The following is a 15251-nucleotide window of genomic DNA, read 5'->3' on the forward strand; positions in this document are numbered from 1 at the left end:
CAACCCTATTGAGAACCTTTGGAGTTTCCTCAAGCAGAAGATCTGAGGGTGGAATGCAGTTCATATCAAACAGCAGCTCTGGGAAGATATTCTGACATCCAAAGAAATTCAAGCAGAAACTTTCCACAAACTCACAAGTTCAATGGATCAAGAATTGTGCTGTGATATCAAAGAAGGTCCTATGTTAACATGCAACTGGGTCTGTTAAGATGTTTTGATTGAAATAGCTTTTGATTTTAGTACATGTGACCACTTAATGCTGCACATTCAAAGAATGACCGTTTGCAGTTTTTTATAATCCATAAAATGTTTAGAAAATCTGCTGTGCATAATGATTTGGAACAGTGCATTTTGAGTTTTTAATTTTGAAAAAAATACTGTTCTGATGGGGAGCTTTGTTCAGTAAAATTTGATTTATACTGTAATAGTTCATGACTTGAAAATTATACTGACCATCATTTGCATTGACCATTTAAGAAAATCTGAGAAAATATCACTTGCATAATATTTTGAAACACGGCGTAGTGGTTTTAGGAACCTCATAGGAAAAAAAAAATATTGCAGCAAGCAGAAAATAGTGGAATAAAATAATATAAATATCCTTTATTGCAGGATGAAGGATAGTTCAGCAAATACTCGCACAAAGATCATAAAATAAATAAAAGATTAAAAAATCAAAATACTGAGGTAATAAAAAAAATAGTGCACTCTTTTCCAGAAGAATTTGCAACTAAACAAGTTAATAAATAAAAATATTTAGGCCTGTTTCAGCATTAAAATGACAATTGGTGACAATAGAAAGTGTCCAGCACCAGAGACGTTATTCAGAATGAGCAAAGCTGCATAGATACCAGCATGGATGTAAAACGAAAGCACAGTTTAATGTTTCGCCTTTCCTCTCAAACCGGTGAAACGGTGTAATCCTGATACGCCTCTGCTGCATGTCTAGGCAGCAGAGCTCCAGAGTTCTTGTTACGTTATCGACTGTCAGCCCTTTCAATCTAATAACGTGTTTAACGAGTCTTTTCTCCATAACAAGGATTATGAAATTACCCGTATGTTACAGGCAATCATTCTTGGTAGGTAAGTAGGTCATTTATTGTTAGTTTATTTAAATGTTTTTGATGTAGGTTTCTGAACTTGCAGATACCTTCACAAATGACACATTAAATCAAAGATTTACCTGCAGGAAAAATGTTTTGAAACAAAAGTCTTACGGTGAAGCACAGTAAAATTAATCTTAGTTTCAGATTATCCATCAGCATCAGTAAAGTGTTTAGAATTTTTAAAAAACAAAAGAGTTATTTCTGGCCTCTAAATGACATTCTGCAGGTACAATTTTGGAGCTTTAAATGTTAAATCTTTAACGACAAGAACTGCTAACTCGGTTTGTCAAAGGTGAACAAGTCGCAGTTTTTTATGGATAACCAGACGCTGCATTGAGAAGGCGGCTCACCAAGTGACGGACTTACTGACATGTCGCTGCTGCAGATCCTTAAAGATTTCAGATGAAAAATCCCTGTTTCATGGAACAAACAAGAGCATCAGAATAAGACAATAAGGCGAAGGAGTTTGCTTTTAGTGTTTTATAATGCTAACTGTCTTTCTCTGCACTGAGCTGGGTGTGATTGAGATGTCTTGCATGAATACAGCTTATTCAATATATGTTTTAAAAACATTACTTTTATTGTAATGTTCTTAGCATGATCATTTGTAGACTTTTTAAACTTTAATTTTTAGGAAAACAAAATGTTTTTTTTAAGCTGCACTTGTGGGATTTGGAAAGTGTGAATGTCTGGTCACTCAAACAAACCCTCACAAAACTGGCTGGTTGGAACTAGTTAGAACATCAACTAAGCGTTTTAATCTTTTTCGTTTTATGTTTAAAACTCTGCTCAGGTTGTTGTCATTTTTGTCCAGAGTTGCTAAGGAAGGACATGAGACTTCGGTGACGAAGGCAGCAGAGATCTGGTCCAGTCTGTGGTTTATGGAGGACTAAACCTGCCATATTCAGAAATAAAAAAGGGCTCGACGTGAACATGCTGTCACGTGAAGTTTGTGACTCATTCTTCCTTAAACTTACTTTCAATAGAAATCTTTTAATATCAAACCAATCAAGAATCCCATAGCTTTCTTGCTGTGATCAGAAAAATATGGAGGACTTAACCTGACGAAATCAAGAATAAATGCAGAAATAAATGGCTGAATTGGATTATTACTATGCTGATAAAAGGACAAAAAAACAAATTTATTTTTCATAAAATAGATTTTACTGTTTTAATTTCTAACTGTAGCAATTTACCTCAGTGCTAGTATAGCCTGGGTAATTTTGATTATTTTTTATTAATTTTTCTGTTCATTTCATTTACCATCATTTCATTCTGTTCATTTCTATTTGTTTTCCTTAAATTTTTCTTATCGTTATGTGATTAGTTTTGCAATGGATTTTATACATGTGACTCTCACTTATTATAATTACTGTGTTCCTTGAGTTCAGTATTTATTTCTGTGTTTATTCTTCATAACTTGATCACTAGTCAAGTTATTCCTCTACTTCTCAGTTTAAAGCCTGCAGTTGCTTACTTTTCAGTTACTAATTAAACATTTTTGTTTTTACTTGGCATAAACGTTCATGATGCTTTGTTTAGTCCGTCTCTGCCCTCATCTGCTGAATGTCTGTAAACTGATTAACCTTTCTCTCTGTGACCTCCCTTTTAGAGACTCCAGCTAAGTGGAAGTTAAACTCCTTAATTAAATTTCTGAGTGTTTTAGATCACCTCTTGACATGATGACTAGAAAGAAAGAAAAAGCATCTCCACCCATGAGAACTATTCAATTTTCACGCTGCTGCAGTGTGCGGACTTCCTCAAGCAGCCACAACAAACTGCACTGGTGAGTACAACGTAAAACATTGCACTGTTTACTTATCTACATGAATTGTATTTACCTTTTAGTGTGCAAAATGTATAACTTGTGCTTGAATAAAGGCGTTTTTGTTGGAAAACACTTGCTGATATTCTTGTCTGATTTATTGAAAATGTAAGATTACTTGTGGCTTTCATAGTTAAAGCAGGTGGTTTGCTTTTTTTAAATAAAGTAGTAGATGTGTTGTTTTACTCTAATGCCTCAAATGTGCAGCACTTTGAAAAAACTCTTTAACTTTTTCACATTTTGTCACATTACAACCATAAACGTCCAAATGTTTCACAGAGACTGAGAAGTCGAAGGAAAACCATGCTCTGGTTTTAGAAATGTTTAGTTTGATTTATTTTTATTCAGTCCTCCTGAGTATTATGGCGTTTCTTTCTATCAGTTTTGTGCATCTAGAAACTGAAACTCCACCCCAGTCTCAATTATTTCTGCGCCTCTTAACAGTTTTTATTCCAGAATTACACTTTATGCTAATAAATTACACATGTATTTGGGAGCCAAAACGTGTAACTCAGATCAATATCTGTCACTAGAAGCGAAAGGTTTCACTACTTACTTCACCACAAGTTAGTTACTACAAGCATCTCAGTACCCACGTCTACAATGGGAGAACAAAAATTAGATCTCATATAGGTGAAGTCCAACATTACTAAAGTCTTATTTTGCTATTGAGATTCCCTTCTTTTTCCTTCCAGTTTTACTTCCTTTCACTTAAAGCGCCATCCAAAAAATTTGTTGAGGTTTGTGCACTCATAATCTGCCAGAGGAACAAGATATTTTCCCATATTATGTTATATAACTGCCCTGCCACAGACTGGCGACTTGCCCAGAGTGACCCCGCCTCTCGCCCGAACTTTAGCTGGAGATATGCACCAGCACCTCCCGATCCCACTAGGGACAAGTGTGTAAGAAAATGGATGGATGGATGTTATATAACTTATAATAACTATGCCATAAGTTATCAAATTGAAACAATGTCTTGTTCCACTTATAGCTTGTACTTTGTCATTAATATTAGGAACTAATGGGCATTCCAAATCCGAACAGAGTGACGGGTCTGTCTGGACCCCAAGCGGATAAATTTACAAAAATAGATCATTTTCACGGAGTACTTCTTACAGCAACAGACAGCTTAGGTGCAGAGCAAGCAGAGACAATGCGGTTATTTGTTTTGTGACGATCATGACCCGTTTTATTTGAACACTAATTAATTTTTTATAGGTTGGTACCTCTTTAAGCAGAAAAAATAGAGAAATGTTTACTTGCTCTATTTGTACCTTTTCCCCTAAAAGAGACACTTATAATTTATCACTTTCAAAAGGTTCTGTTTGCAGTTTTAAGATGTATTTTATTCTAAGGTTTCTGTCTTAATCTGAAAGGCCTTACATTTATTTGTTCAGGACTACTTTTATATGTAGTAAAATAGCTAGGTGTTTACTATAAAGTGCAAAGTGAAAATGTGAATACACTGATAGGAAAGACAATAAAAGACAGAACTAAGACTTTCTTTCTGACCTTTTACTAGGAGGAAAGTTTGGCAACTGGACCTCTGAGTTTTAATTGACTTAAAACAAACCCCTATATTGTGCTGAAAAATTACTTTTAAGTAGTTTTTTTTTTTTTGGTCTAATTTCAAGTGTACTAAGATATTTGCATTAGAAACTAGACCAAAAATAATTGGTAAAATTTTGTGTTTTTTCAGTGGCTGTAATGAAACAAAAATGTTAAAAATTCAAGAGCATTCACATTTTTGTAAGACATAAAGCATCTAATGTGGTGTTATTTTTCCTACTTATCTACAAAAGAAAAAATCAACAGTCAGGTGATTGATTAGGTTAGCTAAGATAGTCAGACAACAGGGTTTTTTTGTGGCCACTAGGTGGCAGAAGAGGCACAGAGCTGCATTTTGATGCACTGCACAGTCACTTCATCATTCATGTGAATCTCCAGGGAGGGGCCCGAGGAGAAGATGAGTCATCTCACAATGAATCCAGTCCTTAAAACACAACCATTCACTGTCAACAGGCGCCGTCTTACTCTGATGCCATCTGGGATTGTTTTTTTTTAAAGGCAGCTGCATTTGATCTCATAATAATCTTTGATTTCATTTCTAAAAATTCATTCATCTCTTTTCAACCCAAGGTTAAACACCTATAAATATTTATATTAGTTTGCAATATATTTACTGCATACTTTATTTATAATTGTACTGTTTTCCTACACAGTTGGCTGATTTTTACATGCATTAAACAGTAACATGAGGAACATCCTGGTTGTTGACCACATCAATCATTCATCCACCAGAGCAGCAGGAGATGTTTTATGCTGTCCTATCTGTCTAAATGACAACTGTAGTGAAAAATGAGCTTATATTTAGGTTTTTCACAAATCTGCAGCTGTGTTAGAAGACCCAACATTGTTAAATTTGAGTATGAAAAGAAGCATTTATATAATGTCAAACATTAGGGACTCAAATCACTATTCCGTCGAGCTGTAAGAGAAACAGAGGCTTGCACAATGCGATCTTATGATCAACAATCCAAATAAGGGTAAAAACCCAGCAGAAATGAATTGTTGCCAGAAGCTACTACGTTTCAAGGGGCAACAAATACGACACCCGGTTTCCGTTCTAGTAATCTGTGTGGTCTCGTATTTCAGCCTGAAGTGAGCAAGACTGTCTTTACTGTAATACAGAAACATGAGGCCAGCACACTGAAGGAGGCCTGACCGTGACAGTCAAAACAAGATCTACAATATGAAACAAATGCAGCATCTCTGCTTTATCTTCTTTTGTCTGAAATATCAAACTGAAATGTTAAGAAGTAATCGTCAATAAACAGAAGTGTTCAGTACTAGTAATGACGCTAGTACAATGTGGTAGCTTGAATATAGCAACTATTAATTGTAAAATCTGTTTTCTACAACTTGCAAATAAATAAAAGGCAGAGTATAATCTGACTCAGACTCACTGAAGCGTTTCATTGTCAAGTGTCTTATTATCATTAAAGAGGTATTTCCAAAATTACAGCCTAAACTAGTAGCTAATTAGCATAGCTTGAAGGCTAACTGACACCAGCTTTGCTTGGTTGTAACTTCTTTCTCTTTAATCGACTCAGTTTATCACACAGAAAAGCAACTCTAAAAAAGGAATGGTTTTGCAGTAAATAAATAATAAGTTAAGCTAACATGACAGGGCAGCCATTACTGTTAGGTTTCTATGCTAGCTGGGCTAACCAACTGCTGCCAGCGCTATCGTTAGCTAACAATTTTAAGACATTTTCTCTCTGTGTTCAGTTGAGGGTAAAATGGGATTTTTGTTCATATCCAATCAAGCTCCTCTTGGATTAGTTACTGAGATTATGTAAAATATGCAACTAATAATGTTTTGAGAACTATTATTAAAGCAATCAAACAAAAGAAACAGATGCTAATTATTGTGGAAGTGAAATAGTTATGTGAAAAAAGTTAGTCATTACCTTTTCATTAGAAAAAAACAGAGGTATTATGTGTTTTTAGATATACAAATCCTGCTTAGTTGGAAAAGGGATGCACTTCAGGAGGAAAGTAAATCATTGGAAGAAATGTATCGACATAGGCAATGCAAAAACTTTTTTTGTTTTTTTTATGTTTTAGAACCGATGTAGGAATTTATTGAACACTTCTTTATAGAAGGGCTGTTAGTCCTGGCTTCTGTCACCATACTGCAACATCCAGGCACACAAAATAAATGATTAAAGGATAAATTTAAGAAGAACAGCAAATTCAAGGCATCTAAATTTACCAGACTTCACTCCACTTCAGCATCCAGGGGATGGGCAGAAAAGCCCAATGCATGAAAGCGCCCTGCAACTTTCACAGCTTAAAGGATCTGCAGCTCATGGCTTGGTGCCACAGACTGCAGCAGACCTTCAGAGGTCGAGTGACGTTAGGCTGATGGACCAGGAAAAGCAGGAAAAAAGAAAAACCTAAAGCTTTTTTTTTTAAAGCAGGTGGTATGGATCCTATGGTTCATCTGCACAGACTACAGTATTGATACAAATTATTCAAATTATTTAAATTTAAGTAATGAATTTAACTTTTGAGATCATAAATGTGTTTTGAAAACATACACTTTTTCCCCACAATTAACATGTTTTAGGAACTTAAACTCCATAAGTTGATGTCGGTAAATCTGATGTAAATGTATCAAGTATTAATAAAAGCATCATAGTGAGTTTTGTTTTATTTTTGTTTCATGGGCAGTTAAAGTATGTTATTCGAAGTAAAATATCTTGAATATTTCTACGAATTTACCATCTCCAATCATCTTTTAAAGCGGTGATTTTCTTTACCAATCATTAATAATTTTATGTGATTATTGTCAATGTAACTGTCTAAAATCCTTAATATTTTGAAAAATGAGCACGTTTTGTATTCAGTTTTTAGCTGTGTCACTGAGCCACGAGGTGTGTGTGTGTGTGTGTTGGCAGCTGGCTAGATGCTATTTCTGACAGTGTTTATGAGAGTCCTGGCTGACTGGATTGGATTATTTGCTCAGGGCTGGCCACTAATGGCCAAAAGCATTCAGTGGATGGAACTCACTTTCAGTTGTTTTTCCCCTGAAGGCCTTCAGGGAGCAATGAACTATCATGGATGTAAGAGTTACATTTGTGTTGTCCAGCCAGAAAATCACACTGAAATAAATCTAACTACACTGAGATGGAAAGAAGTTATGCTTTGAATAATCTGCTCATATTTCTCAGAGTAATGGGTGGAAATGTTACTTTGGATGAATACTTTGCTTACATTTCATGTAAATTTGGTCATATTACTTAAGTTTTTTAAATTTTTTAAATTTCTACAACAATTTCTGGCTGTTGTTGAAGCTCTTTAATCATCAAGAGCTGCATTTTTTTTAGTATTCACACCTGGATCAAATGATGCCTCTTAATCGCAGAAACAGTAGTTGTGTTTCCATGACGACCATAAGCAAAATTTTGTTGAAAAAACCCCCCACATTTTCGCAATTGCGGTGTTTCCATTAAGCAACAAATGTAAATAAAATCACGTGAATAAGTCTGGTCATGTGACAAGTTATCAAAAAAACATGCCGTGTCATGATCCTTCTACCACTTCCTGTCGTCTCCTCCGTCCTTCCAGCCAGTAGTAAGGTCCGGTTGCTGATCACGTGACTTGTGTGACGAGGGACAAACGTGTTTTCGTTGCAAGTTTAGCAAAAATAAAATAAAACACCTTCAAAAATACGGAAAGAAAATCTAATCTAATGTAATCAATTTCCATTTTAAAGAACATATAAAATAAACCGAGTAAAGCTTAAATTCAGCAAATTTTGACAGAAAAATCCGTTTTTCTGTTAATTATTTCTGCGTGCCCTCTTAGTTAATCATAGTTCTCCTTTTGTTTTAAATGAGACAAGTTATCAACTGCAAAGAATTACAGCCATCTTTAATAAAACATAAAATAAGCACAGTGGTGATAGTAATGCTTCTGTTGCACAAGTCAGTCCACTGAAACTTAAAAAATATGTTAAATATGTGCTTCACAAAAGCAAAGGCCACTGTTAGTGGAAAAAGACACATTCATATTTAAAATTTAATCACAATTGTTTCTTATGCAATTAGTTAAATTGCATAAGAAACACCATACATTGTGAAGAATAAAACAAATCAACAAGAATGCAGCATAATGCATGAAATCTGAACTGCTAATGCTGATAATTAAGCTTTGCCTGTTTTGCATAATATGAGCATCTCAGTTTTCAGCACTGAGAGCTGCACAGGATGAGATCTCTCTTTTCTTTGCTGCCATTGGATGCCATTTGTTCTCATGCGGTTTGTCAATCAGTGGCTTGTGTTTCTCAGTCTTTGTGGTTGTAAAAGCATTTCAAGCACTTCCATTACAAGTGCAAACAGTAACTCAGATGCTCATGTTCTTAAGTGCACAGCAAGTATACTGATTTTATGAGAGATTTCAGGCGTTTATAAAGGATTTTTATTAAAGCTGCATACAGTGTCATCCGCACTTCTTGGCAAATATGTGTAAATAACATTAAAATAAAATCGGCTTTGCCACACTTCACTCTAAAGGTTTCAGGTCTGGATTCTGTGTCTGGTGAATGGTTACTGTGTTGATCTGGTCACATGTTTTTGGATCATTGTCTTTCTGAAAGAATCATTGACAGCTAAATTGAAGTTTTCTGACCGAAGCCAGCAGTCCTGGTATTTCAAAGTGATGATGCCTTTGTTCCTCCTCACACATCCTGGTTTTTTTCTTGACATTTCTCTTCTCTAACCCATTAGCATATGGTCTAGTTTCTAGTACAAACATTTTGGCCCTTGAAATAAGACAAAACTAACTAACAAATAACTTTTCAACAAGGTGTAGGAGCTTGTTTAAGGTAAATAATTACTAGTTAAGTGAAATAATCAGCAAGTGTAACAAGACAGTAGAACTGAAACAATTAATTGGATTCCTTGTGAGTAGTTGTTGATCACAATAATTATCAACTAATTTAGTAATCATCAACCAATTAATCATTAACTGGAGGATACAGACTCAACATAGGCCATTTTGCTGGCCTATGTTGAATACCTCAGTCAGAGCAGTAATAAAGCTAAAACTTTGCAAAAATATATACATTTTGCATTTAAGATAAGAGCAATAATATAATAATAATAAAACTTTATTAGTTCTACTTACAACTCCTCAGGTGGGATAGCTTTAGCTATTTACTTAAAATGAATCTAATTATTTGATTTATTATGTCTTTTAAAGTGTAATGTTGTAGAAAAAGTATTAAATGAAAATCAGCAGACTGGGCTCGGTTTTTTAGTCGCATTAATCGATTAATTAATCTATCATTATCATAATAATGCTGATCACGTGACTTGTGTGATGTGGGAAAAACGTGTTTTCATAGCAATTTTTGCGAAATAAACCAATTCTCAAACTAAAACACCTTCAAAAATACTGAAATAAAATCTAATCTAATGTAATCAAGATAATCGATTATAATCGATCGCTAAAATAATTGTTAGCCGTAGTTCTACAAGACATTTCCCAATTTTAAATGTGGAGAAAATGTTTTCTATCGCTGGCAGGTAATTTCACTTATAACTAGTACTTTTTCATCAATATTAACATCAATATTAAGTAACTATTGACTAAAATCAGGCTCCTATGTCTTGCTGAAAAGTTACTTTTGCTTTAGTTTTGTCTTGTTTCAAGTGTTCTAAGATATTTTCTCAATAAACTGGACCAGAAATACTTCTTTGGTGTTTCTGCAGTGCTTTGATTTTGTTTTTCCCACCACAGGAACATCGGAGCTGGCAGATGCCGCCTCAGGTCTCTCTGTCTCTGTTCCTCGTTGTCTGCTAGTCGTCCTCGCCTATTGGATTCAGTCTTCCGTTCTTGCTTTCCTGCAAGTCCCCGTGCCTGAAGGTGAATCCTGCGGCCTCCGCTCCCCGCTCTCCGTGGGCCAGAGGGAGGCTCATAGTGGAGGAGTGGAGGCTCTCCCCGGTGTCGTCCTTCTCCGTGTTCCCACCTGAGCAAAAACTGCAGCAGTGGGGCGTGACGTAGAGGTAGACCAGGATCAAAACTATACTGACCACGCATGCTCCCAGGGTGGTGTACGCTGTGTTTAGATCTTCCAACCCGCCCCTCTTAGTGGAGTTAAACACCACCACAGTAATGTGGAGTGTGTCACTGAGGGAATCGTTGGTGGCGTAGCAGGTGTAAACCCCGGAGTCTGCCACCTTCAGCGGCCCGATGTTGAGGAAATTACCGTTTAAGACGGTGGTGTTGTTTGCTGATATGTTTCCAGGCAGCACCCATCTCTTCGCCATGTACTTTTGTCTGGTGTCGCAGTCGAGAACCATGGTCTCCTCCAAGTAGCCTTCTTTCTTCAGAATCTTGACTTCACTGCAGTTCAGCTTCAGGATTTTTTCATTCTGTTTACCTGGCATGTTACATGTGTGGCTGTCTGCAAAGTCAGACACAGAGCTTAGCTCCCTGAGGTGCCAGTAGGCCACCAGGTCATGCAGCTCACAGCTGCATGTAAGCGTGTTGTTGTGGAAATAGACACCGTTCTTGAGCCAGGCGCGCATGGCCTGAAGCTCCTTCACTGGAAGAACTTTGATCCTATTAGAGGAAACATCCAGCAGTTTGAAAGGAGAGTTCTCCTTGCTCCGTTCCTTCAGCACCTCCAGAGGGAAGCGTGAGATCAGATTGTGGCTCAAGTAGAGCTTCTGCAGAGCGACCATGCTGTGGAAGGCAGAGCGGTCGATTTGAGATATGCAATTGTTGAACAGCAGAAGTATCTCGAGTTTTTCCAGCGGCTCAAAGATGATCTCGTCCAAGAGAGCCAGGCGATTGCTGGAGAGGTCCAGGTAACGTAGACTTATCGTGTGCACGAAGGCCTCAGAGGAGAGGAAGGTGAGGTTGTTGTTGTTCAGCAGTAACGTCTGCAGCTGGTTGAGATTATTCGACGTCCATGTAGCACGGAGTTGAGTGATGGAGTTGAAACTGAGGTCCAGAACTGCTGTATGCTGAGGAAGGTCGAAGGTGGCGTTGGTTAGACTCACATTAGTGCAGCTGATGATGTCACTAGCACACACACAAAGCTTTTGGTGGTTCTGAGGCTTTCTTTTTAGCAGCCTATTAGCTCTAACCACAGGAAACACTAAAGCTAGAAGCAGAAATAGAATGAAGCATCTTTTTGACATCATGTTGAGATTCTTTCTGCAAGATCCAGATTACGGTGTCCCAGGGTCCAGAGCAGATTCTGGAGGCTGTAAAGACACAAAACAAACAACATGTATTACAGTAGCTAAGTTCAAATTATTGCACTGGGATATAAAGTGATGAACCAACTCAAACTTGAGAATAATTCTGGAGCAGAAGAAAACTGCTGGAGAATTATGGTCTTCAAATATATTTTAGAATTGATGCTCTGACAAAGCTCTTTCCGAATAATGTCAAATTTACTCATTAATGTGCAGAAGCACACTAATTGACTGGATATTTTGACAAACAGACAAATTTAGAATGAAAACATCTGAAATGCGAATCAATTTGGAAGAAATTGAAGGAGTCCCGGAGCTTCATCTCAACATTATTCAATACAGAAACACGGTTTGGAAAAAAGTAAATGTAAAACACTAATAGAAAAAACATTGAAGTTTATGATGATTGCAACATGAAAAGTGTAAATAGTTTTTCAAGGCATTTTTTGTGAAAGATTCTACCAAAACAAAGGAAGAGATGCCACTTCACTCTGAGTTATTGTGAAGCTGAATACAAAGTGGTGCAGTGGTGGAGAGACAACAAAAAAGTTGTGTGTAGTCTGCAAAAATCTAATCACCAATACACAAACAATGATTAAAATGACAAATTTATCATTGCGTCAAATAAAAAAAAAATAAGATTATGACATGCAGTTTACTCCGGCTCACTATCCTTTCAGTTTTCCCTGCAGAGCAATAAACATTTGTCCCGTAGGACGGGGTGCCGTCCTGCTTTACCTTCAGCCAGTGTGATCAGGAGTCTGTGCTACAGGACGGTCTCATCCTCTTCCTCTCCAGCAGTGAGCAGCGGGGATCAGCGGTCTCATCTGTCAGTCCGGCACAACAGAGAAGAGTGGGGTTTACCGAGCACACCAGACCTCCAGACCTCCTAGGGGAGAAATGCAGCCTGCTGCTATCCGATCCGAGGGGCGTGAACAGCAAGGGAGGGGCCGAGGCTCCTCTCTCCTCCGCTCCTCTCCAATGTCTCAGTCACGTCACTTACAGGCTAAAATGACATTTATCAGACGAGTGTTGTAGAAAGGAACAGGGTAAAAAATTTTCCACTTGTGCATGAGAAAATCTGCTTAGATGCAGCACCAGGAACTGATAGTCACAACATATCAGAGCATTTTTATGGGTGGCAGTGAGTTTTTATGACATGAACTAAAACGACCACAAAAATCAAGTAAAAGCTGTGTCCCTTAGGCAAAACCTTACACTTATGTCCAGTTCCTTAAAATTAATCACCAAGGATTATTACATTCTTTTGAATTTGTAATTAAATTGTTTGATTTTATCGTTTAAAATCTAAGACTTTTTTTTTATAGCTGTGCAGAAGGTCAGGACAAAGACGCTGTGCACAACCTGCAGCAGTCATTAAAACGAGACGTGAGGAGCAAGCAGAGCCTGATGAGATTTCAGCATCAGGAGCATGAACGTCATGTGCTTCATGAGTCTGATTAAATCTGGCACCGGTCAACGTAGGGTAGGAAACATGATCAGCTAAAGAAATAAAGTAAAATAAATATAGGAAGCAAAGAAAAGATGCAGCAAAACGTGACAATTAATTTCACAAAAACTAGTGAAGCATCACTCCAGCTCTGGACTGATTTCCTTATTAAAAAAGTTAGAAATGGGATCATCTTAAAGGGACAGCATCAGTGTGTTTTCCAGGCACATAGGGCCATTTTATAGCACAATCAGGTAAATATGTTAATTTCAGTTTATACAAAAATGCTGCATGCATCAAATATGACTTAAAATAAATTTGAATTTGTAATTTAAATTGGGCTCCTGTTTCTTTAAGAACTCCTACACTTTATGACATGGATCCTCTATAAACCCTTTAATATAATTTTTACCAGTTGCACTAAGAAGTAGCTTGTATGATGAGCTCAGAAGATATGCAGCTCTACCAGATGTTTACTAATTGCTGCTGCTAGTCTGAAGGATTTTTTTTCTCAGAAGAGTTTTTGCGGCGCTAGTGGCTCGTATTTTTTTGTACAGTAGGCAGACAGGAAGGAGGGTGAGGAGAGGGGGGAAGACATGCGGCAAAGGTCGTCGGGACCGGGAGTCGAACCCGCGACGTCCGTGCCGAGGACTAAGGCCTCCAAATGTGGGGCGTGCTAACCCCCTGCGCCACCACAGCACGCCCCGTCTGAAGGATTTTTAAATGTAAGATTTGATTTAAAAGCTTCTTTATCACAATAATGTCACTGCACATGTTGTCATCAAAAGGAAATGAGCGGGGGTGTGCCGTGGTGGCATGAGTCCTCGTTGCGGCCGTCTTGGGTTCGACTCCCGGACCCGACGATATTTGCCGCATGTCTTCCCCCCCTCTCCTTCCCCGTTTCCTGTCAGCCTTCTGTCATATAAGGGACACTAGAGCCCACAAAAGACCCCCTGGAGGGGTAAAAAAAAAAAAGAAAAAAGAAAAAAAAAAGAGATGAGCGTGAAGTATTCTGAAAGGCTGTTGTGAGTCTGGACTTTATAAAACATTATGAACCAACACATGCAGCTGATATGGGATCCCAAATCATCAATGACTATGGAAACTTCACACTGGACTTCAAGTGATTTACAAAATTAACTTTTGTGTCAGAAGAGACGTTAAAGCAACACCATGGTAAACGACGTTTCTGACATTATTTCCATCTGTGGTTTAGAAATGGCATCTATCTGGTTCATGCCACATTAATTCCCTGAGTGTTTTGAACTGTGATTCTTTTGTAATAAAGGAGACCAATGCTAAATCATACAATCTGAATATTAACTATGTAAGTAATAGTAATAATAAAGGTTTATATGTATCGGAACAGTTCAGCTGATTCATGATGCATTATTTATTGATTTTTCAAGAAAAGTATTAAAATTAGTTTACATTTTTAAATGTACTCTTATCTTCTCTTTTTTATTCCTTGCAAATAAGTAAAGTAATGAATTAAAATGAATGAGATTAAATTTATTATTGAGGGCTGCACAGTGGCGCAGTTGGTAGCACTGTTGCCTTGCAGCAACCTGGGTTCGATTCCCGGCCCGGGGTTTTTCTGCGCGGAGTTTGCATGTTCTCCCTGTGCATGGTGGGTTCTCTCCGGGTTCTCCGGCTTCCTCCCACAGTCCAAAAACATGACAGTTAGGTTAATTGGTCTCTCCCACAGAGACAGACAGGACAAACAACCATGCACACTCACTCACGACCCCACTACGGACAAGGGTGTTAGAAAATGGATGGATGAAATTAATAATTGAGGTTTCATACTTGCTACTAATTGTTACACATTGTTATAAGGTGTGGGTTTTAGTAGAATGCTATATTTTATTTCTCAACCTCTTTTTCTGTTATTTTTTCCAAAGCATTGATAAAATATATCAAAATCACCATCATACTATAGATTTTATAGACTTACATTTCTGTAATGAAAATTACTTTATTATTGTGTTAAATTATGTTTTGACATTTTTATAGCTGTTCCTATGACAAAATCATGAAAAGTTTAAAAAGTAAGTGATTTTGAATTGAATTGCTGAAAGATATGT

The 15251-nt window shown here is 37.2% G+C and overlaps 1 protein-coding gene and 1 long non-coding RNA gene across 2 annotated transcripts; one reads left to right on the forward strand and one right to left on the reverse strand.

Annotated features, from left to right (window-relative positions):
- Positions 1–409: 409 nt before the first annotated feature.
- On the forward strand, positions 410–8358 carry LOC114136146 (uncharacterized). The gene is made up of 3 exons (XR_003593744.1): positions 410–986; positions 1212–1218; positions 8348–8358. It is a non-coding gene; the product is annotated as an uncharacterized LOC114136146 (long non-coding RNA).
- A 4-nt stretch (positions 8359–8362) lies between these two features.
- Positions 8363–13660, reverse strand: LOC114136147 (amphoterin-induced protein 1-like). The gene is made up of 2 exons (XM_028003963.1): positions 12453–13660; positions 8363–11720 (listed from the first exon to the last, which is right to left on the reverse strand). The coding sequence occupies exon 2, from the start codon at positions 11655–11657 to the stop codon at positions 10305–10307; it is 1353 nt and encodes a 450-aa protein (XP_027859764.1). The 5' UTR covers positions 11658–11720; positions 12453–13660; the 3' UTR covers positions 8363–10304.
- Positions 13661–15251: the final 1591 nt, after the last annotated feature.

The sequence above is a fragment of the Xiphophorus couchianus genome, chromosome 20 (assembly GCF_001444195.1).
Source record: "Xiphophorus couchianus chromosome 20, X_couchianus-1.0, whole genome shotgun sequence".
NCBI lineage: Eukaryota > Metazoa > Chordata > Actinopteri > Cyprinodontiformes > Poeciliidae > Xiphophorus > Xiphophorus couchianus.

Excerpts from the sequence above, each read along its gene's own strand:
- LOC114136147 (XM_028003963.1), bottom strand. The coding sequence starts at position 11,657 with ATGATGTCAAAAAGATGCTTCATTCTATTTCTGCTTCTAGCTTTAGTG.